Genomic DNA, 22,795 nt, shown 5'->3' with positions numbered 1-22,795 from the left:
TAGTGCTTCCTGAGGACTCCAAGCACTCTGGCAGACACCATAATCACCGAACCGATGCAGCATATGAACCTTCTCAAGCATATGAATGCTGTATACAGCCGAATAGGACAAACCATGCAAATAGGTTTCCACTCCTAGCAGTCAAACTGGAACAGCATACAATAAATCCTTTCCCCCAATAATGAGACGACACATCACTTTGAGGTTAAAACAGGAACTCTGGACTGGCTCATCCAGCCTGGCTTTTATTACAATACTACACAAACAGTCCCCACCCAGGGGGAGGCATAAAACACCCAATCACACACATGGTTCAGCCCACACATCTCCTCCCCTTAGATAATACTTAACCCAATTATATAGTACACACTTTTCCCCAATTCCTGGATGTACCCCAAATACATATGATACAACCCTAAAACAGGTATCCCCTGATAGCCCTGATCTGGGTGAGCAACATACTCAAAAATCACCCAGATCGGACCAGGGGTTCGGGAGTTATGAGCAGGCAAAGTTTTGACCGACCGCATGGGTAAAGTATCCGAAAACAGTTCCATGCATTTTGGCCCTGCGGTCGGTCACAAACAGGTGAATGAAACACACGAATTACTGGTGTTATAGAGACTAAGGGGAATTCGTATGAATCCCCTAGTTCGTACGTTTCTTTCTACCGAACGGCGGGTCATTCGGTAGTTTCCCCACGAAATCCTGGAAGTCTGGAGGTCTCAGCGGTGTTTGCCTAGTCGAGTGTCCGATTTCAGTTCCAGACACTCGACGGCAAAACACCGCTGTTCGGCAGTTAAAGATGGCCGCCGCCACGTGGTGGTTTTCCTGAATGGCGGCCACCCAGAGGACACAGCACACATTACATGATTGCCAATTACCCGTTTGCAACATTGTTGCAAACGGTAATTGGAGGCACACTTATTCCTGGGTGGTCTGGTTGTTCGGTAGTTTCCTCAATACAATGAATGGAGTGATTCTACCGAACAATCAGATGAAGGCTGCATACAAATCACCCAGGTTAAACTTAACACATATATAAATACATATATAATATTACAGGCTGTACACTAGGATATGCTTCACAGTCTTAAAGGGACAGTAGTCCCAAAAGTCCCAATGTGTCCATAGATGCTGTTAAAAGGGCCAGTAGCAGCAATATACAGTATAACAAGCCCAAATATAAATCTTTAAATGTACCAGTTTTCCAGGGGCCATAGTCAGCGGGTAAGAGGCAGGCAGCCAGGCCCCTCCAATGTCCAGTGGCGAGGTGGGTTCCGCCACACTTTTTATTCAAGTTTTACATATAAATCAAAGAAACATGGGATACAGAAGAGAAGAGTAAGGGAGGGGAATATTCAGTACACTCAGGTTATTTGTTAGTTTGCGAACAGGTATACACATGTGAACAGGATTACATTTGGTCGACATTTGTCAGTTTATACAGTAAATGGATCGACAGTTAAATAATGTAACAATTTGGTCTGATGGACCCATGTGCTGCTACCGTTGTAATTTACGGTACGGTCATCCACATTTTATCTGTTTCGACCAAGAATAAGTGGAACATTTATCCATAGATCGCGTATTTTTGGAGGGAGAACTACAACAACCACATCCTAACTCAAACAGCTTGTAGGACGGCATGTTAAAAACCTCCAGAGTTGTAGGGTTGTTATTACTTATTCTGGTGACCTGCTAATTCCCCCCTAGGCCTGTGCCTAGTTTGATCCGGCCTATTCCACTTATTACCCCATGTTCAACTGTGCTGGGTGACCTCCTCTATGTGTTAACTTCGAGTAGTGGTTTCTATATGTTATTCACATGTTGGGTATTTCTCAATGCTTGCCATGTGTAAAATAATTGCTGGGCGGAAACCGTCAGGCCTGTTCTATGAAGCTAACGTCATTCTAGGGGAATGCCCCTGTCCCGATCCCCCCGCGCACGGTTCTCAGCGACCATCCGCAAGATGACCGGGACTGAACACCCCCCTATTCCCTACTATCTATACCTGTGTTATGCCTCAGAAATTTGGATATAGTGTAACTGGATTGGGTGGGATGGGAAGGTTATGGGGGGGAGAATAACCAGGGAAAGAAACAACGCTATTTGTACTATGCATAGGAGAGCTATATATGTCCTCGGAGGTAGTATCCTACAGATCGACAGGTCAGTGGAACGACACATGTCAATGAGTTGACATATGCATCAGCAGGGATATGTTGCCTGTAGATAAAGTGTTAGGTTCAGTTAGTCTGGAGGGTCCAAGAGATTATGCGGTTCCTATCTATTGTCCTTAAGTCTGGAATATTGGTTTTAGGATTGCTCTGTTAGCAGTCCAGCTGGCCCATTTTGTTGTGTGTAGCTCCTCTCGGCCATTAAGCCTATGCGCCAGAAGTTCGTATTCATATGTGGCGTCTACCCTGTTCCACACTTCTGTGAAGGAAGGTGCGTTAGTTCCTTTCCAGTGGCTGGCTATACTAGTCTTAGCCGCCATCAAGACATGTATGGCAACTACTTTTTGTGGTTGTGAGAAGACAGTCGGGGAGAGATGGAGTAAGTAGCTGTCTGGTGTAAAAGGGATTGGTATCGGCATGAGCTTGTTAAGGGCCTTCCTTATTTGTTGCCAATACGGTCCCAATGTAGGGCAGTCCCAAAAAATATGTCTGAGAGTGCCCGCATGAAGGCCACATCGCCAGCACTTATTTGATACACCTCGATACATATGTGCTAGCCGACTTGGGACCAAGTACCATCTCATCATGAGCTTGCAGTATGCCTCCCAGTGAGAGAGACTGTGTGAGGAAGCTTTGGTTGTTTGAATAGCTTGTAGCCATAACGGGATGGGAATAGAGATATTAAGTTCTGTTTCCCATTGGTCCATGTACTTGTGTTTGGACAATGGGTCTGCTCCGTTTATGGCGTTGTAGCACAGGGATAATGGCTTGATCTTTGTGCCCTTACCTATACAGTGTCGTCCGAAGAGAGTGAGTTGAGATTCATCTGTAGGCTGTATTTTGTGTGTATGCGTTATATGTTTAACTCTTATGTAGGTGAAAAGGTCTTTAGCCGGTAAATTAAATTCTGTTTGTAGTTCTGGGAAGGTCTTAAGGCCCTGTGGAGTGAATAATTGGTGGATATGGGAGATTCCTCTTTGGATCCAGGATGTTACTGGTATATTATGTGACAGTGCTGTGAGAGCGCTCGTAGGGGCGTAAAATATGAGATTCTCTGCACCCGTGAGGGTGTGGGCCCATCTTAGCCAGCTGCGTATTAAAAAGCGTGTACTTGTCAAAGGGTTGTTTTATTTTGTGTCCCATGTTGTGTGCGTTCTAAGCATCTGTGCAAGGTTGTGTGGGTGTAAACATGCATTTTCTAGGCGTAGCCATACCGGGGGTTTGGAATTAGATAGGACCTCCAGTCCCTGCGCTAGTAGCGCTGCTTTATAGTAGGATTTCACGTCTGGGATGCCCAGGCCTCCCTTTAGCGGGGATTGCCATGTGAGGCGTCTTGCTATCCTTGGGGGCTTTTTCTTCCAGATGTATGCATTAAAGATCGACTGGAATCTTTTCAGGATTTTATCTGGTATTTCTATCGGTAGCGTTCGAAAGAGGTATAATACATGTGGTAATGCCATCATTTTCGTGGTGTGTATTCTACCCAACCATGACACCTCCAATTTCTGCCAGGTATCTAATTGTGCCTGCAGTTTGTGGATCATAGATACATAATTTTCCTGCACTAGTAGTGAGCCAGATTTCGCCAGTTTTATACCTAGGTATTTGAGAGAGGTTGATCTCCAATCAAAGGGGTGTGAGTCTTTTAAAGTTTGTACCATCTGTGGGGGCAGGCCTATGGGTAATGCCTGAGTTTTCTTGAGGTTGTTTTTATAGTAGGAGACCTCCCCATATTGAGACAGAAGGTCCATCAAATTCGGGATGGAGGTGTGTGGGTGTGTTAAATAAATTAGGACATCGTCCGCAAATAGTACAATTTTCTGAACTCCGGCTTTTGTGTCTAGACCCTTGATCCCTGGATGGGTTTTAATGCGGTTTATGACCGGTTCTAGGCTCAGGATGAACAAGAGGGGTGAAAGCGGGCAGCCCTGACGGGTGCCGTTACTTATGTCAAACGGCTTGGATAGAAAACCAGAGTTGAAGACTCTTGCCGATTGGGCCTGATATAGGGCCATAATACCCCCCAGGGTGGAGGTAGAGAACCCCATTTTCGTGAGTGTTAGTGTCATATAGTCCCAGTTCAGGCGGTCGATTGCTTTTTCAGCGTCGAGCGCCAGAACGGTACCCCCTTGTTTGCTAGTCCTAGCCCAATGAATCAGATTTATAAAGTGTCTCGTGTTGTCCCCCGCCTGTCTACCTGGCACAAAACCAGCCTGTTCTTCCGATACCAGCTCCACCAGGAGAGGTTTAATCCTTGTTGCCCAAAGTTTGGCATACAATTTCGTGTCTGCGTTTAGCAGAGATATTGGTCTGAGATTTTCACTCACCGTGGGCGGTTTGCCTGGTTTGGGAAGGGTTACAACATGTGCCTCTAGCATCTCTTTAGGCATAGAGCCCGTGTTTTTTATGTCGTTATAGAGCAAAGTCAGGACTGGCGTTAGGATCGATTCTAGTTTATGGTAATAATAGTTGGATAGTCCGTCTGGACCAGGGGCCTTATGTTTTGGTAAAGAGTGTATTGCTCGTCTAATTTCGTCTTCTGTGAAAGGGGAATCTAATGCGCTGCTCTGTCGGGGATCCAGGTGGGGTAGAGTAGTGGCCTCTAGAAAGTCATGTATATCATTTAGGGATGGGTGGGGCGAGTTATGGTCATTTTTTAGGTTGTAGAGGTTATGGTAATACTGCGCTAGTTCATTGACAATATCCTCCGGATTGTATAATTTACCTTTGGAGGGTGAGTTGATAAAGGGGATTTTAGATTGGAGCTGTTTGGTTTTAATTTTGTTTGCTAAGAGTCTGCCCGCTTTATTTCCCTGGGTGTAATATTTCAGCTTCAGGGACCTCATCCATCGTTCTGTCGTGTTTAAAGATAGAGAGCATAGTTCTTTCTGCAGATCTATACGTTTGGAGAGGGATTTGGACGGTTTTATTTTATTCTGTGCTTCTAACTCTGTGTATTCTTTCATGAGTGAAAGGTGTGGTTCCGTCTGGTGTCTTTTGTGTTTTGCTCCCTCCCTGATTAGCACCCCTCTAATCACCGCCTTGTGGGCAACCCACAGTTTGCTGACCGGTATCTCGTCTGAGGTATTTTCCTTGAAATATTCGGATGCCTCCCTAGTGATTACTTTCAACACTTGAGCCCTATCCAACAACCCTTCATTAAGCCTCCACTTCCTTCGTCCCCTAGCTGGATATAGTGCCGCAAATGTCACCACAACTGGGGCATGGTCCGACCATGTTCGCATTCCTATGGAGACATCTAATATATTCGGTAGGGTTCTGGCATCTACGAGGCAAAGGTCTATGCGTGAATATGTCACATGAACGGGGGGAAAAATAAGTATAGTCTTTTTCTGTGGGATATGTGGAGCGCCATGTGTCATACAAATTGTGTTCAAAAAGCAAATTGGAGAAAAGGTTACCATTAGTGCGAGATATCGTTGTGGGGGGTTTATTTTGATCTCTCTTTATATCTAATTCAGGGTTCGGTGCACAATTAAAGTCACCACAAATAATAACGTGACCTTGTTTTAGTGACGCTATTTTATTCAAAGCTTTGCGAGTGAAGGCAATTTGGTTGTCGTTTGGTGCATATAAGGACACTACTGTAACCAGAAAGCCATTCAATGACCCCACCAGAATTAATAATCTGCCCAAGGGGTCAGTATATTGCTTAATTACCTGGAAAACCCAATCTGTGTGGAATAATATGGATAACTCCTTTAGATTTGCTCGGGGAGTATGCATGGAATATTTGAGGATACTGTCTCGAGTAAAGTTTCGGTGGTTTACGTGAGCAGAAGTGGGTTTCTTGCAAACATGCAATCGCTGCATTAGATTTTGACATTTCTTGAATTGCGAGGCGCCTTTTGTGGGGACTGTTTAGGCCCTTCACATTAAGAGAAAAAACTTTAAATGATGCCATTTGTATGGGAAGGGTTAATCGACTTATGCATGTCTAGTAGATATAGTTTGCTAACAGATCCCAGCTGGGAGGGTTGTGTCCCTATTTGGTGAGTACCTATAGTGTGGGGCTGTAGGTGACTTCCGGGTACCTGTCTGCTGTAAGTGTATTTTGCCTCCAAGTACATATTCGGAAAGCTATCGTCAATCATTCGGTGCATGGTACGGTTTAGCATACGAGAAAAAGATAAACATACTAAACATAACAAACAATATAAACAATAAAATTTATACAGAACTCCTTTGCCGTTAGTGCAAAGAAAGAGACCAGGGTGTGTGCGTCTAAACACACTACACATTATCTGGTCTGGGTGGGGTGGTGAGTAATCCACCGTTATACGCCATCTTTGACCGTTTGAGTTGTCTGGACATTGAAAGTAGCGACATTTAACCATATACCAGATATAAGAATACGCAGTGTACGCATATGCATATATGCATTGTACCCTATTCCTATGTTGAAACGCAATAGAGTGACTGGTGGACATGACAGAGATGACCCTGGGGAATGATAATCTGTAGCGTGGGGCATCTGGGTCTGGAAACCCCGTTATTCGTGGGGCCTAGTCGGTGATCTTTGATGGTCTCTCGTCGTGAGGGCCTAAGTGTACAAGGGGATATACTCTGGAAAAGATCCTCTTTATTAGGTGACTCATATCATTATTGCAATATATATTACTATATAGGCCCCTCGATTGCTATTCGGTTCGATATGGGTGTACATCCGTAACTTACACTGGAGACCTCCACCTAGATTAGGTCTAAAGGGGCATTAAATTGAGTTGCCTATGATTGCGGCCTTCCCGTCTGTGTCGAGGCCATAGGCGGGTAAAGCGTATGTGACTGGTAGTTTGTGGGTATACCCCTGGATTAGTGTGTTGGGCCTTGAGAACGTGACTCCTGAGGGTTACAGGGGTCCCATCGGTTTAACAGTTTCCCTGGGGTCCCTATCCAATACATCATCTCTAACAATTATTGAGCCATTAAAGACCTAATAGCTACATTATATAAGAAACAGGGAATTAGTATGTAACATTCTAGCAACAATAAGAGCATTGCGATACTCAAGTGATCCTTGAAGACGTGTGTAGCCAAAGATATGCATCAGTCCGTGGAAGTTGTAGTATTCAATTTCGGCGGGGAGCCTGCGAGAGTCCATTCAGGCCTCATTCTTTTTGGCAGTGGTTTTTGTTTAGGTGATTGTCCCATGGCGTGATGTAGGCCCCATTCTTTAAGCTTGGCCAGTCCCACTTCAGGTTCCAGGACTACCACCGATTTCCCTCCATGCCATATAAGAAGCTTCGTCGGGTATCCCCATCTGTATGGTATATTGTGGTTCCTCAGTGTTTTAGTAACATCAATGAATTCCCGTCTGCGAGCCATGGTATTTGCCGAGAGGTCAGCATACACACTGATCCCCTGGTAAGGCTCTGGCAGATTTGTGAGTTTTCTTGTTGTTTTGAGGAGTTCTTCTTTGGAGCCATAATAATGAAATCGGGCTACAATATCTTTGGGAGTGTCAGCTGTAAATCTGGCGGGCCGCGGAAGGCGGTGTACCCTATCAAGCATCCAGGCTCCTTGTTTCAAGTGGGGAACTAAAGCCGCGCACATGGTCTGTATATAGTGCGCCAGGGCCTCTTGTGGAATGTTGTCAGCTACTCCCCTGAAGCGTAGGTTGTTCCGTCTCGCCCTATCCTCCATATCTGCGAGTTTAAGGCGCATGGTGGTCTGTTCTTCTTCCATTTTCTGTAGTTTATCTACAATGTCGTTGTGTGCTAGGCATAGTTCATCAGTCTTAGCCTCTAGTTGATTTGTTCGTCCCCCCAGTTCCTGGATGTCGCTGCGCAGGTCTGCCGCTATTTGGCGCAGATCCGCTCTCAGGGACCCTTTCAGATCCTGCATCATGGTGTGCAGGCTTGTATTAGTCACTGGGGCGTCTTCTGGAGTGATAGTGCAGTCTTCTGGGTCAGGTATTCCCTCCGAGCACGGTCATTGTGGCGCGGACCCGCCGCCATCTTGGATTTGCCGCACGCGGCTTTTTCCAGTTTGCCGCACCGGATTGGTCAATTTGGTCTGTTTTGAAGGTGCCATGTGTGTCCACAGCAGTGTCCGCTCTCGGGGAATAGTTTTATTTTGCTCGCCAGACGGCTAATCGTTGCTTTAGGCACGGTGGTACACGGAGCGAGCGTTACATGCGGCTGCTCCGGTCGGCAGTTGGCCACGCCCCCCCCCCCCCATTTCTCTTTAATTTTAGGTTGAAATCAAGATTCACCTAATATAAGTATAAATTTGTTTACTATTTATTTTTTTGTTGCACCTCCCTAAATCTACTTTGCTGTTTCTATTTTTAATTAGGTGACATACATTGCAGTGCTTATTATATTGACGCTCTTCTTTCACAATTGACCTTTCAACATTTTGAAAGTGATTCGATATATGGATGCTTTGTGGTTGATTACTGAAACATGATTGATTAAGGGTAACTTGTATTTTGTTGGTTATTTAGTGCAGTGTGCTTGGTTGAAAATGTATATGTGATGTACACTTCCTTATTTTACCTTATTTTACCTGTTTTCGCTTTAAGGGGCACATTTATTGAATTTCGAAATGGAATGCTGAATGTTTCACCAATTGGAAGAAATTGCACTCAGGAAGAAAGAATTGAATTCAATGAATTGGATGAAGTAAGTGGCAACCTCAAAACCTTTCTCGGCAAATGGAAAGTTATTCCTTTAAAAAAAAAAAAAATATCTTTTATTGTTTATACAAAATAGACAAAGGGCATATATATTCAATACGTTGCTTATTAAGTGGTTATGATTCCGGTCTTACTGATATAAACTGTGAATGTCATCATGGCAAATCCATTTTTACTATCTATAACTTAATCTCATTGAAACATAGAAGCTGTCATGCTCACTCAAATTTCTGGCCATATTCCTGCTTCCAGTCTCCACCCAGCGGTTCCAACGCCGGCCGCTGTAGCGCCACTAATGACGTCATCGCGTGCGTGCCGTCGTCATCATGTCACGGCCCGCCAAAACCTCCGGACTCGAACGTTTTTGGGGGCGTGGCTTCCAATTTAAAGAGCCAACCTATAAAAGGCTGGTTCACACATATTTATTTTTATTTATAAAATATTTTACCAGGAAAGATACATTGAGATTTCTCTTGTTTTCAAGTATGTCCTGGGTCCACAAAACATTGCATTGATACATTAGGGTACAATAAAATACAAAAAACATATTAATACACAATATATAAAAAATGTAACATGGAACAGGTAGGAAATATCTAATCAACCATAACACGTGCATTCTGTTTTGAGGTATGTAGAGAGGGGTCTCTTAACCCCTTAAGGACACATGACGTGTGACATGTCATGATTCCCTTTTATTCCAGAAGTGTGGTCCTTAAGGGGTTAAAGGACTTTAGGCTTGGGGAAGACTTTAAAGTGTGCGGGAAGTTGTTCCAAAATTGCGGTGCTCTATAGGAAAAGGAGGGTCGGGCTGCTTTCTTTTTGTATTGAGGTAGACTAAATAAAGTGCTGGTACTGGATCGAATGTTATAGGAGGTGGGAACAGCCGGGGAGAGTGGGAGCTTCCCAGAAAAGCTCTTAAATACAAGGCTGGATAGACGAAGGGTGCATCTGGATTTCAGCGACAGACAGTTTAGTTCTTTTAGCATGTCACAATGGTGGGCCCTGTAATTACATTGTAGCGCAAACCGCAGAACGAGTTATACAATGTATTGAGTTTATTAATGTGGGATTGAGGTGCAGGTGCATGTACTACATCCCCATAATCAATTATTGGCATCAGTATTTGCTGTAAAATCTTTTCCTTTACTGTAGGGCTTAGGCAGGATTTGTTTCTGTACAGGGCACCTAGTTTTGGATAAAGTTTAGATGCAAGTTTTTCTGTGGAGGACAAAAGATAGATTGGGGTCTAACAACATACCCAAGTATTTGAAAGAGTGGACTGCGGTCAGTGTGCTATTTGAATTAGTTTTGATGGGTAGGTGGGAATTGTGTAATTTTGTTACTGTTTCCAAAGATCATTGTGACAGTTTTGTCAGTGTTTAGGAAGAGTTTGTTTTTTGCGATCCACTTTTCTACCTCTGTAAACTGGTCTTGGAGCATAGCCTCAAGCTGCGGTAGATCGGATTTGCTTGCATGGATTACTGTGTCGTCTGCATACATGTGTACATGTGTACATTTGAGGATTTGCAGACATTAGGCAGATCATTTATAAATAATGTAAATAGCAGGGGCCCGAGAATGGAACCTTGGGGAACACCACACGTGACTGGGAGAGGGAGGGAGTCGCTCTCAGAAATGGACACATATTGCAAGCGATCCGATACATATGATCGAAACCTGGTTAGTGGACAATCACCAATACCTGAGTCTTTTAGTTTGTGCAGTTTCGTTTAGTTTGTGCAGTTATAGTTATAAACCAAAGTAGTGTCACCAATTTTATGGATAGGTACTACTCTTGCAGTCTTCCAAAGTTTGGGTATGTATCCAGACACCAAGGATTTGTTAATTAGTGCTGTGACAGGTTTAGCAATTGCCCGCACACTGAGCTTCAACAGCATTGCCGGGATTTGATCAGGTCCAGACTGTTTTTTTTATTTTTAGATTATTAAGATTTTTTTTTTTTATGACACTCAGTGGTGTATCCTGGTTTTGTGCTGCCCTAGGCAGGACAAAACTCAGGCGTCCCCCTGCGCGCCACCCCCACCCAACCCTTCCCCCCTGCCCTGCCTTCTAAATACACACACATTCACTGACAGAAACACTCACTCACTAGCAGACACACACACACTAACAGACACACAGTCACACTAGCAGACAAACACACACACACACTAACAGACAAACACACTCACTCACATTAACACACTCACTTTTTAAAAATTTTATTTAACCCCCCCCCCCCCAGGCTCCTTACCTTTGGGAATGCTGGGGGGGGGGTGGTTCTCCCTTTCCCTGCTGGTCGGTCGGTTGGCGCTGGCGACATATTCCGGCTCCCAGCATCACTCTGCGGTGCGCAAGCTCAGGGGAAAGTGCTCCCTCGCCGGCCGCCCGCCCGCCAGCGCCACCCGCCCGGCCGCCCGCCTGGCTTGTCAGTTAGTTAGCCACAAGGTTAACAAGACATTTGCCCCTGGAAAATGCCGCCCAAGGCAAATGCCTTGTTTGCCTCGCAGCTAAAACGTACCTGATGACACTAATAGGTACAGGTCTGAAAATGAATTTGTCTATATTGGGTCTTTACAAATTTAGTGGGGCCTGATCCACATTTGTAGTTTCAGGATGTGTGTCATTTATTAGCTTGGCAATCAGGGCAGTGGAGCATCTGACAAAATAATGTGCATTTTCTACATCTAAGGGAAGTTGCAGTGTTTGGTTATCCACTTTGACAGTGGAGGGTTGGGAGTGGATTGGGGTGTTTGTAATTTATTTATGACTTTCCAAAAGTTTCTATGGTTTGATATGGTATTATTCAGACTTTCACGGAAATATTGGGACTTGGCAATTTTTTGTTGTGCATATATTTCGCCATTGTCTATATGCAAAGTTATCGTTCATAGAGCCAGTACGCTTGAATCCCAAAACTGGTACATTTGGATGAGGTCAGCTGTGATCCAGTTCATATGTGTTCCTTTTACTCTCTCCTTACGCAGCGGGGCATGCAAATTCCAAACTTGTAGGAGTTCAGACTGAAAGAATTCAACTGCACAGTCTGGATTTGGAATAGTGTTTAATCTGTGCCATCTGATGTCATTAAGAAAGGATGAAAGATTTTTTTTTTGAAGGACCTGGTGATTTTAACCTTGGGAGAGGATTTAGTAGCCTTTATTTTGCGCGCGCAGGACACTAAAAGGTGATCACTGAAACTGTTAGAATCCATGAGGCCGGTGTTCTCCCTATCAGGAGAAGTGGAAAGAATCCAATCTAGCAGGGTATGGTTATGGCTTTTAACCCCTTAAGGACCAAACTTCTGGAATAAAAGGGAATTGTAACGGAGCTCCGTGTACTCCAACCGAGTACCCTCCGTTGATGGATGCTCCTAGCGCTCTCAGAGGACTCCAAGCACTGCAGATGACACCACAACCACCGCACGCTCCTCAACCGCCGGAGCTTAACTGGAGCCGTGCCGTCTTCCTTCCACCCTGGAATGAACCTCCAGCATTCAGGACCGTGTGGGGAAGACCTCTCCTCCAGGAGAGCGTATCCGGAACAAGCTCTTAAAAGAGCTAAGTGATTAAGCTCAGGGGAATATGCAGAGCATAGCAATCCCCAGTGTGATACAGCAATTCCCTCCAATAACGAGACAAGGCTACGTTTTGAAGGGTCAAGAAGAACTGAGGACTGGGACACCCAGCCTGCTTTTTATTACAAAAAGGTACACACAGGACACTCCCAGGGGGAGGTTGAAATTAACCAATCACATACATGGTACCACCCCCACGTCTCCTCCCCTCAGATAAACATATAACATAATTATAGCATACAGTAAAAATACAGTTTTCACACATACACTGTAACTTTAAAACTATACATTCAATCTCCATAACAATTACATATTTGAACTCAGCATACATCAAACATAAACACTTCCAAAAATCAGCCAAATCCCTCCAGTGGATCAAAAGTTAGCTGGAGGTCCCTTTATGACCGACCGCAAGCACAATTTCCTGCCCAAAACAGTTCCATAGATTTGGGCTGTGCGGTCGGTCAATTTCATGCGAAAAAACGACTAAGTCCCATTTCGAACGGGACTTAGTCTCTGGAGCTGAAAAACGAAGTGTCGGAGAAGGTAAGGGTCAGCGGTGTAAGGCAAAATGTGTAGCCGATTTCAGTTCCACAGAATCTTTAGCATACACCGCTGACCGCATTCGAATGAACAAAGATGGCCGCCGCCACGTGCAATTAACCTGCAGTAACCTCACAGCCTGGGAGGTAAATTGCCTGCACACTTTAACTTCTGGGTGGTCCGCCTGTGTGGTACTTGGTTCAGTAAGCCCTATTTACTGAACCCAGTGGGAGAGAGCCAGGGGCAAGTTATTTTACAGGTCTGGGGACATAGTCTTAAAGGGGTATTGTTCAGCAAAGTCACAATATGTCCCCAGACGGTTCTTAAAGGGCCATACACACCCAATAAAAGTTAATAAGTTTTCAGAGGCACAATCTTCCAGGGGCCATAGTCATGAGGAAGGAGGCTGGTAAATGAGCTTCTCCACAATCCAGGGAAGCAGAGCAATTTTCCATTTAAAGGGCCAGTTACAAATCGCGATTTGTAACAGGAATCATGACGTGTCACACATGTCATGTGTCCTTAAGGGGTTAATGTTTATGCGAGTTGGGGAGGAGATTAATTGCGTTAGCTGCAAAGTCTTAAACAGCAAGCAAGAACTATTATTTTTAGGATTCAGCCAATCAATATTAAAATATTGAAAGACCAACAGTTCACTTTTTGGGTTTTGAGCTATGGTTTCACTAAGGAGATGAGCTATGTCAGATAGGAAATGCACTGGGGAGCTAGGTGGGCAGTAGATTCCTACAACAATGATTGATTTACCGCACGTGATCTCAATTGTGCCAGAAAGGAAATCAAGTGTCAGGAGGGCTAATGTTTTGTAAGGGGGTAACCTTTATGGAATTGTCAACACAAATAACAATGCCGCCTCCTCTCTTTGCTCTGTCATTTCTAAAACATAAAAATGACCGAGTCTGGTATTTTAGTTGTTAACCACGTGAGTATAATTATGGGGTGAAAAATATTAAAATAATATTTTCATAAAAATGATCAAAATGTAATTTAATAATTTTTATTATATCAACATTTCTATCTTGGTGCAGTTCCCCGAATAATAAAGCTGAGAATTACTCACAATTTTAATTCTCTTAGGTCCTAGAGGAAACTCATTAGATGATTTTTACTTCACACAGTAAATCACATTAATTATAAAAAATATAATTTATTGTGACAATAATAATAAAAATAATATATGTAACATGCGTGACGATAATCAGTGAATATTAGGTATAACAAAAGCATACAATATGGCAATGATTTAAAAACAATACAGCATCTAAAAGCGATCAATTGTCAATAATTTTAACAAGATTTATGATAGGGCACTGTTTAGAAATCACTTAAAACCAAATTTACCACATAGAAGACAGAACTCCATAGAACACACAGCCTAAAGGAATAAAACTTTGGCTAACAGTCAGACCACACTGATTTTACCCTTCCACTGCTGGCTACAAACCTCATAGGCAAGATATCCTATTATGTTGTAACTTTACAATTAAAGTAATGTTCATACCAGATCATTTGACCATTCTTAGGACCATCCAATAATAATAATAATAATAATAATTCTACCAGACATTTGCCTAATTTTAACTTTCCTAAATAAGATTCACTATCTTATATCAGAACAAGTCAATATTTCTGGATAAAATGTGGCATGCTAACACATAGCAAATTTTACCATTAATATATTATCTTTATTCCACCTGCAGGAATGGAATTTTTATAACCATATATTCCTTAGCTAACTAAGATTTCTAATGATTAAAATCTGACCAAGATTTATCCAGATATATATTCCTGCTATTAGTAAAATTAATTTAAATTAATTAAATAAAACTAGCATTATTACCAGGTAGGTTGTAGATTTTCTTATCAGATGTGTAGATATTTCCCAGGAATTTGTATGTAAGTATGATGGGGATTGTGGACAACAGAAAAGTTTTTGTTAGTTGGTAAAGTAATAGTAAAAATTAGGTGTGCAGGAGAGTGTTGTTTCTTGAATACAGTCCAAATGTTTCAAAGAGAGTTTGAATGTGGTCAAAGGGTGTGAATGTTTGAATGTCTGAATCTCTGACTCTCCGAATCTCCCTCTCTTCCCTTGTCCTTACTTTTTAAAGGGCCAAACTCTCTGCATGTCACAAATTGATAGGACCAACAGGGAACTGTAGGTGTCTATTCCCTACAGACTATCATCTAGACTTGTCAGTAGATGGCGCAATTACATCACTAAAATTTCTTGTCAGGGGGTCCATTTACCTTTTTGCATAATGGGTTAACTGAAATTGGTGATGCGTGTTACGTCATTTTCGGCTTTCTTTATATCTGCTATCAATAACAGGACATGTCACTTCAAAGCGTTTTCCCAGTCTTATCCCAGACTCTGTGTCTGTAATTTCAATCGTAATTTTAGAATTGACACCTCCTAACCTTAATTTTACCCTTTTTCTTACAATGGGACTTTGTAAGATTTCATTAGTTATATATTTTTTTAGAAAGTAAAATTAATTACTTAGTGTTATTTGTCATTGGTGCCTGGTTTTCTTGTTTGAAGCTGTGTTTAAGAGAATTGTAGATTATGCTAGCTTTAGTGTACCTATAATCTTAATTTTATTAATGACAGGAGGCGAGTATTTGCTTAAGTCTCTCTTTACTAGAACTCCACAGCAGCACAGAAAAACAACCAATCAGAAAAAAGTTAGGTACTATAAAACTCCCCTCCCCATGCATCATTTCCTCTTTCAAGCTGCGACAAGAACAGAATAAAAGGCAGAGAACATCATGGGGAAGAAACGAAGTCCTAGATACGATGAATATAACGATGTCCACCATCCGAGTGTAACCGTCAAACTAGATAGTGTTGATGGACTGTAAACTGAAACGAGAGAAAAACAGAATCGAACAGGTTGATTATCCAATGAAATGTACTCTGAATAAACATGTAGGTACCCAATGTAGCAACCAAAAGTACCTTAATATGTAGATATCCCAACCCTACTTATGAAAAAACACAGACATAAGGAACAAGTGACAGGTAGCAGAGACAACAAACAGAGTTGCATACGTACCTGATAATCTAAACTATAACATTAAACAAGGGAGGGATAAGAATGGGTGGGAAATACTCGCCTCCTGTCATTAATAAAATTAAGATTATAGGTACACTAAAGCTAGCATAATCTACAATTTTATAACATGACAGGAGGCTTCGTATTTGCTGTTTCAACGCTCAGTTCACCAATCCAACGCTGTTTGTGTCGCTGGTATCTATTCCAGGGAATATCAGAGTAATCCTAATTGGACATTCCATGTACGATAAATGACAGCAGACGAATCAAAGAAGATGTCAGCCGACGAAGCATCTCAAGTACAGAAAAAAAAAAAAAAAGCACCATCCGCTGTTAAATCCATTGAACGTGATGTTGCGACCAGTTTCCTAGCAGTCGGTCCATGAGCTGGCAAGCTGACCTATCAGCCATATTCCTGTAGTTGTATAATATCGAAGGTCAATCTCGGACTTAGGGTCGCGAGAAGAAACTGCCACCATGTCTCAACTCACGATCCGTAAGGCGGCTCCTCCGATCGTGCCAGGGTCATTCGGCGATGCGACCTTGCGGGTAGATCTAAACCTCAAGGAGTGCGCCTAAGTCCACCACCAAAATCGCCATAGAAAACCGAGGAAGGGTCTTCCGGTCCTTCCTGTCCTACCCGGTGAGATGCCTCATCCGAGGATAAATTCACAATGCAGGCAAGAGTGTGACCAAACCAGCCGTATTCTAAGTTATACCAATATTCCAAATGGACTGTGTAATCCTCGGACGCAGTAGAGAAAAGACACCAAAGGACGTCCATTCAGGGTTCCGAACTGAACTTGTGTGGAGGAAACGGTGGTCGACTACTCTGAGAATAGTGAATCCCAGAAAGATCTCTGTGTAGGAGTCGGGGCACACCAGGTACTTCTATAAAGTCTCCTCGACGGTAGTTGAAAAATAGGTTAGCGCGAAACCAACAAAACAGCTCTCGTGAGGGATAAATAGAGCATGGACGGAGGATCCTCTATCTTCGAACCATGTTCACCAGGTACGCGCTTCGAGGAGACGGGGCAGTCCTGCCATCTTATCCCAAGATCATAATGACCGGGGAAGTCAAGACAACCGGGGTTTCCGGTCTTACCATGTGATCCATACGTACGGTTATACCTTCAGACCGGGTACAAGGCCGTCCATAATCTTGTTACCCGAGCAAGGCAGTGCCCGTTTGCTCCATGAATGTCACCGTATCACCTGACATCCTGACATGGGAGAAACTGTCTGCGCAGTTTGTTCGAAATGGTCTGGATATCCAAAACAGAAAGCAATCACTGTATTATATGGTGCAGAATATGCCAAAAAACCTGCACTCTCAAATACCGGAGGGCCATCCGTTAGCCGTACCAACTCCAGGAGTGTGTGTAATAAGTGGGAGACTCCCCCCATTATATCACTGAGTATTCCTTGCGTGTTTTACAGCGGTCTGGATCCAGTAGATCCATTACAGGAGATTGAATAGAGGGATCTAGTCTAAACATGTAATTCTTGCATGACCAGGCAGTCCTCTAGAACGAAGTCAGTAGCGTGGATGACAGCTCTAATTGAATGCAGGAGGACGCTCCTCTATGAAGTCAATGTCTTGCACAGGTACAAGCCTGTGTGATGAACAAATGTCCGGTACCGTAGAGCGTCGAGCGTATGAGAGAGCCGCGCTCTCTACTACTGTGATCGCATACCGTGAGAGCGTCCGGCTGCTAGCCTGAGCGGGCCGCACCCGTTAGTAACCAACAGCAGAGTCCACATCCGTGACCGGTTCTCTCTACGAGAATGGGTCCTCCCAACCTGTCCTCTGTATCCAGCCCAGTATCTGGTTGAGGACGAGTGCGGGCTGCGCCCACTAGTAACAAATCAGCATCCGGTTCTGTATGAGAGGGTTCGCCCTCTGTTCCTGAAAATAAATATACTCGGATCGAGGTGATGGCGGGCCGCACCCTCCCGTGGTGCAAACTAGAGTGCCTAGCGATTCAGGGTGACCAAACTGTAGGGCGTACCTATTATTAATGTCAGCATAAGGCTGAGGGCAATCTACGGAAACAACTATGGAAAACTATCAACCGACTATCCGGATCCCGTGCGCGCGCGCGGGGTCCAGGTAGACCGTTGGTAGTCTGAGGAAAGCTGGAGACGTTCTCCGCGATCCACGAGTGCCCGGGAGGTCGGAGGAGGTCAAGTCAGGCCTCACGACGACCCGAGCGAAAAGGAAAGGGAAGTCATGAAAAAACAGAAAAGCCACAATAAACGTAGATAAGAGAAAATACACCAATTCTATCCCGGATAGAAGGCAAAACAGCAGGCCGGAAGGTAAGAAAAGTAAATCCCACTGGACCGGGCCAGGAGCTAACCTAACGTAGGAAAAAACAACTGAACCTATAAGGCTTCCGGGAGGCAGATACGGAGTAGTTGGTAAAGACAAGGAAAAAACACCGCTTTCTCCTGTAGGAGTCTGAGTACCGGTCCTTGCCTGTGCGAAGTCCACCTTGGAGATGTGCCGTCGCCGGTTTGGAATAAACCGCGGATGTGTCCGGGATCTTCATAAGAAACCTTGCCCTTCAGGCATGAGGTGTAGGGCCTTCACCCTTCCCACCAAATTCAGATGGCCGTATACTGGTGTCCTCTTGAACACGGTGGCAATGGTGTTTGTCTGGTCACCTGCCTATCTCCATGTTACTGGTGGGCACTGGGTTTTCCTCAGTGATATTACCCCAGGCCTGCGGCCAAAAAGGGGTTCGGTACCAATAGTGTAGGCCCGCCAGTAGGGCACAGGCCCAGCAGGCCAAACGAATGGACACAGAAAGGTTAGCGCTACAAGCAAATAGTCACAGACATAGCAGGCCATTCAAGTAGGCACCGACATAGCAGGCTATTCAATGGGACATAGACATAGCAGGCCAATCAATGGGGTACAGACATAGCAGGCTGTTCTTATGGGCACAGACATAGCAGGCCGTTCTTATGGGCACAGACATAGCAGGCCGTTCTTATGGGCACAGACATAGCAGGCCGTTCTTATGGGCACAGACATAGCAGGCCGATCTTATGGGCACAGACATAGCAGGCCGATCTTATGGGCACAGACATAGCAGGCCGTTCTTATGGGCACAGACATAGCAGGCCAATCAATGGGGCACAGACATAGCAGGCCAATCAATGGGGCACAGACATAGCAGGCCAATCAATGGGTTGTGTATTACCTTAATATTATTATTAACATGTATTTATATAGCGCCTTCCAATTCCGTAGCGCTTTACAGTGGGTATGGAATGAGCAACGGGGACCTCTGAGTTCGGGTAGAGGTCCCTAAAAAATTGTAGATCCTCAGGGCATCCTGTGACATAGGACCCTTAGACACCAACCCTTTTAGACAGCGTAATGCCGTGTGAGTAACCTGACCGGGACTGGCAGCCCCTAAATGCCCAGCAGGCAAACAGCGTTATTCCCGCTGTAGTGGGTATAAGCGGACGTTGTTCCAGTGACTATCATGTCCATGAATGTAAGATACACTGAGCGATACTCTCCTTAAACTGTGAATCGGTATGCACTTGCTCACACAGATCCAATTGAAATTTCTTAGCATATTTATAGATTACCATCACCATACCACCTGAAGGGTATTGTAACCATGGACTCTTCCAGGAGTAGGGCTAAACAATAGCCAACTCAATGACTCACCCCAAAAACCTGATAAAATTGTATAGTATCAGCGTAGACTGGTCTCCCATACCAGTTTGAGTCAGAGCCAGGTCTATTAGCGATATATATATATGCCATGGACAGTGAATTCATACCAGAGTAGTCTCATCTGAGGCCTCACAGCTGGGCCAGAAAAATATATATACTGAGAAGCACCTGAATCCTAGAATTAGCTGGCGCTGTATACGCCCTGTACAGAGCCTGTATAACAGTTCCAATATACCTGAAACACACAGAATCTGTGATGTATCCTGATAGCGGAAATCGCAGTAATGACTGTATGGGTAAAATCCGATGCAGGGTCACGGAAATATATGACTGCCTGATATGGGCACCTGAAAATGCCCCAACAGTATGAAGTATGATTAATGGAAAAATGGTGACATAAGTAACTGGTAGCTTTAAACACAAAGGAAAAGCAAGTACATAAAAAAAAAAAAAAACGAAAAACTCTATAAGAAAAATAGAAAGACCAAGCTGTAAACCTAGGTAGCCAAGCATGAGGATATATACATAGATTAGTTACTAAAAGGTAAAATTGAGAGTCAACTAAGTTATTTATTGCAGGTAAAAACAAAAAAACGAATGCCTTTCAGGCAGGATAGGACACAAAGTCAGGTAGCAGCCCGACTTCCATTAGGGTAACAAACCCGAAGCAGATCTCCATAGAAGCATGCCATAGAAGCATGCACAGCCGGGTGGGGGGGGGGCGCGATCAAAGCGCCCCCTCCTCCACCGGTCGGACACACGCGGTCCGGAGACGGCCGCGACATGCGGCCAAGTGAGGAAGAAGATCCAGCCGTCGGGTACTCGTGCTCGATCACGAGTACCCCGGGGACCGGCAAGAAAGGCACGGGACTGTCGGAGGAGACTCCGCGGTCTCGGAGCACAGGGGGTCGGAGGCGGCATGCTGACGGTCAGCCTCCAGCCGCCCCCTTCGAAGACACACAGCCCGACGTCTAAGGGCAAAGGTAGCCAAAAAAACGGGGAATACACCTCTGAGGGGAGGCAAAGCCCGGGAGGTCGGAGGGGGAGAGACAGGCAGCCTCCAGCCGACCCCGGGGGGAAACTTACAGCCTTCCAAGCGGGGCAGAGGCAGCAGGAAACACGGAACATAATATCTGGGGGATAGCAGAGGGGGGAGGAAAACGGGTACAGTAAGGACGAAAAAGCCTTCCAAGACCCCCCAAATCCATGCACAAACATATAAAAGGAATAGATTTATAGATAGCTGACAAAGCAATTACAAAGATGGCTATCAGATAAACATGCAGGCAGATGATAAACAGGGCATCTGCCATGAAAAAAACATGAACACCTTACAGAGAGGCATGCTATGTAGGAATAAAGCTACAGAAAATATTACAAGCTCACAGATAGAGAAATTCAAATTACTGCAATAAACAAATAAATCCCAAAGCCACCCACTAATAATAGCAGGAGGCAATGGTACTCTGACCTGTACTGATGCGGAGCAGCAAAGAAAGAGGAAATGATGCATGGGGAGGGGAGTTTTATAGTACCTAACTTTTTTCTGATTGGTTGTTTTTCTGTGCTGCTGTGGAGTTCTAGTAAAGAGAGACTTAAGCAAATATGAAGCCTCCTGTCATGTTATAAAATTTCTATTCCACTAACATTATTAACCCCTTAACACCGCAGCCAAATGTACAAGTTGTGAACAGAACAAAACGTAAACAAAACCTGGCATTTACGCTATATGTCTGTCCAACCGTAATTCACCTCTTTCATATTAAATGCACCCCCCCTTATTATATATCATTTTATTCAGGGGAAACCGGGCTTTCATTTAACATCAAATATATAGGTATTGAACATAATTTAATATAAAAAATTTATAAAAAAAATGGGAGAAAAAAATATTTTTTTTTTTTTTTTTTGTTCTATGTGACATTTTAACTGTGGATGTCAAAATACTGTTTGCTTTTACTGCAATACAATACACATATTTGTATTCAGCGATGTCTCACGTGTAAAACAGTACCCCCTATGTACAGGTTTTATGGTGTTTTGGGAAGTTACAGGGTCAAATATAGCACGTTACATTTGAAATTGAAATTCGCCAGATTGGTTACGTTGCCTTTGAGACTGTATAGTAGCCCAGGAATTAAATTTACACCCATAATGGCATACCATTTGCAATAGTAGACAACCCAAGGTATTGCAAATGGGGTATGTCCAGTCTTTTTTAGTAGCCATTTGGTCACAAACACTGGCCAAAGTTAGCGTTAGTATTTGTTTGTGTGTGAAAAATGCAAAAAACGCCAATTTTGGCCAGTGTTTGTGACTAAGTGGCTACTAAAAAAGTCTGGACAAACCCCATTTGCAATACCTTGGGTTGTCTACTATTGCAAATGGTATGCCATCATAGGGGTAATTTTCATTCTTGGGCTACCATAGGGTCACAAAGGCAACGTAAGCAATCTGGCGAATTTTAATGTGAAAAAAATGAAACACAAGCCTTATATTTGACGCTGTAACTTTTGAAAACACCATAAAACCTGTACATGTGGGGTACTGTTGTACTCGGGAGACTTCGCTCAACACAAATATTTGTATTTCAAAACAGTAAAAAGTATTGCAGCAATAATATCGTCCGTGTAAGTGCTGTTTGTGCGTGAAAAATGCAGAAAACGTCACTTTTACTGGCGATATCATCGTTGTAATACATTTTACTGTTTTGAAACACTAATATCTGTGTTCAGCAAAGTCTCCCGAGTAAAACAGTACCCCCCATGTACAGGTTTTATGGTGTCTTGGAAAGTTATAGGGTTAAATATAGTGCTAGCAAATTAAATTCCCTATACTTTCGGCATGGGTTGTCAGGCAGGTCCCGCTAATTGTAATTAATTAGGATACCTAATTATGTAAAATTATTACATAAATATATGTGTAGAATTAATATATGTATATATATACATATGTGTATATATACGTATATATATATATAATTTTTTTTTTATATTTTTATTTATATATAGGTATATATATATAGTGATATATACGTATATATTTTGTTCTACGTGT

The 22,795-nt window shown here is 43.5% G+C and overlaps 1 protein-coding gene across 1 annotated transcript in view; it reads left to right on the top strand.

Moving 5' to 3' along the window:
* PMM2 (phosphomannomutase 2) overlaps nt 1–22,795 on the top strand; it is a 366,613-nt gene that overhangs the window by 211,496 nt on the left and 132,322 nt on the right. The window contains exon 5 of the mRNA XM_063428823.1: nt 8,728–8,827. Within this exon, the coding sequence (XP_063284893.1) occupies nt 8,728–8,827 (100 nt within the window). The remainder of the gene's footprint in view (nt 1–8,727; nt 8,828–22,795) is intronic.

The sequence above is a fragment of the Pelobates fuscus genome, chromosome 8 (genome assembly GCF_036172605.1).
Source record: "Pelobates fuscus isolate aPelFus1 chromosome 8, aPelFus1.pri, whole genome shotgun sequence".
NCBI lineage: Eukaryota > Metazoa > Chordata > Amphibia > Anura > Pelobatidae > Pelobates > Pelobates fuscus.
Note: the sequence above shows the minus strand (reverse complement) of the source record. Positions and strands in the feature narration are given on the sequence as shown.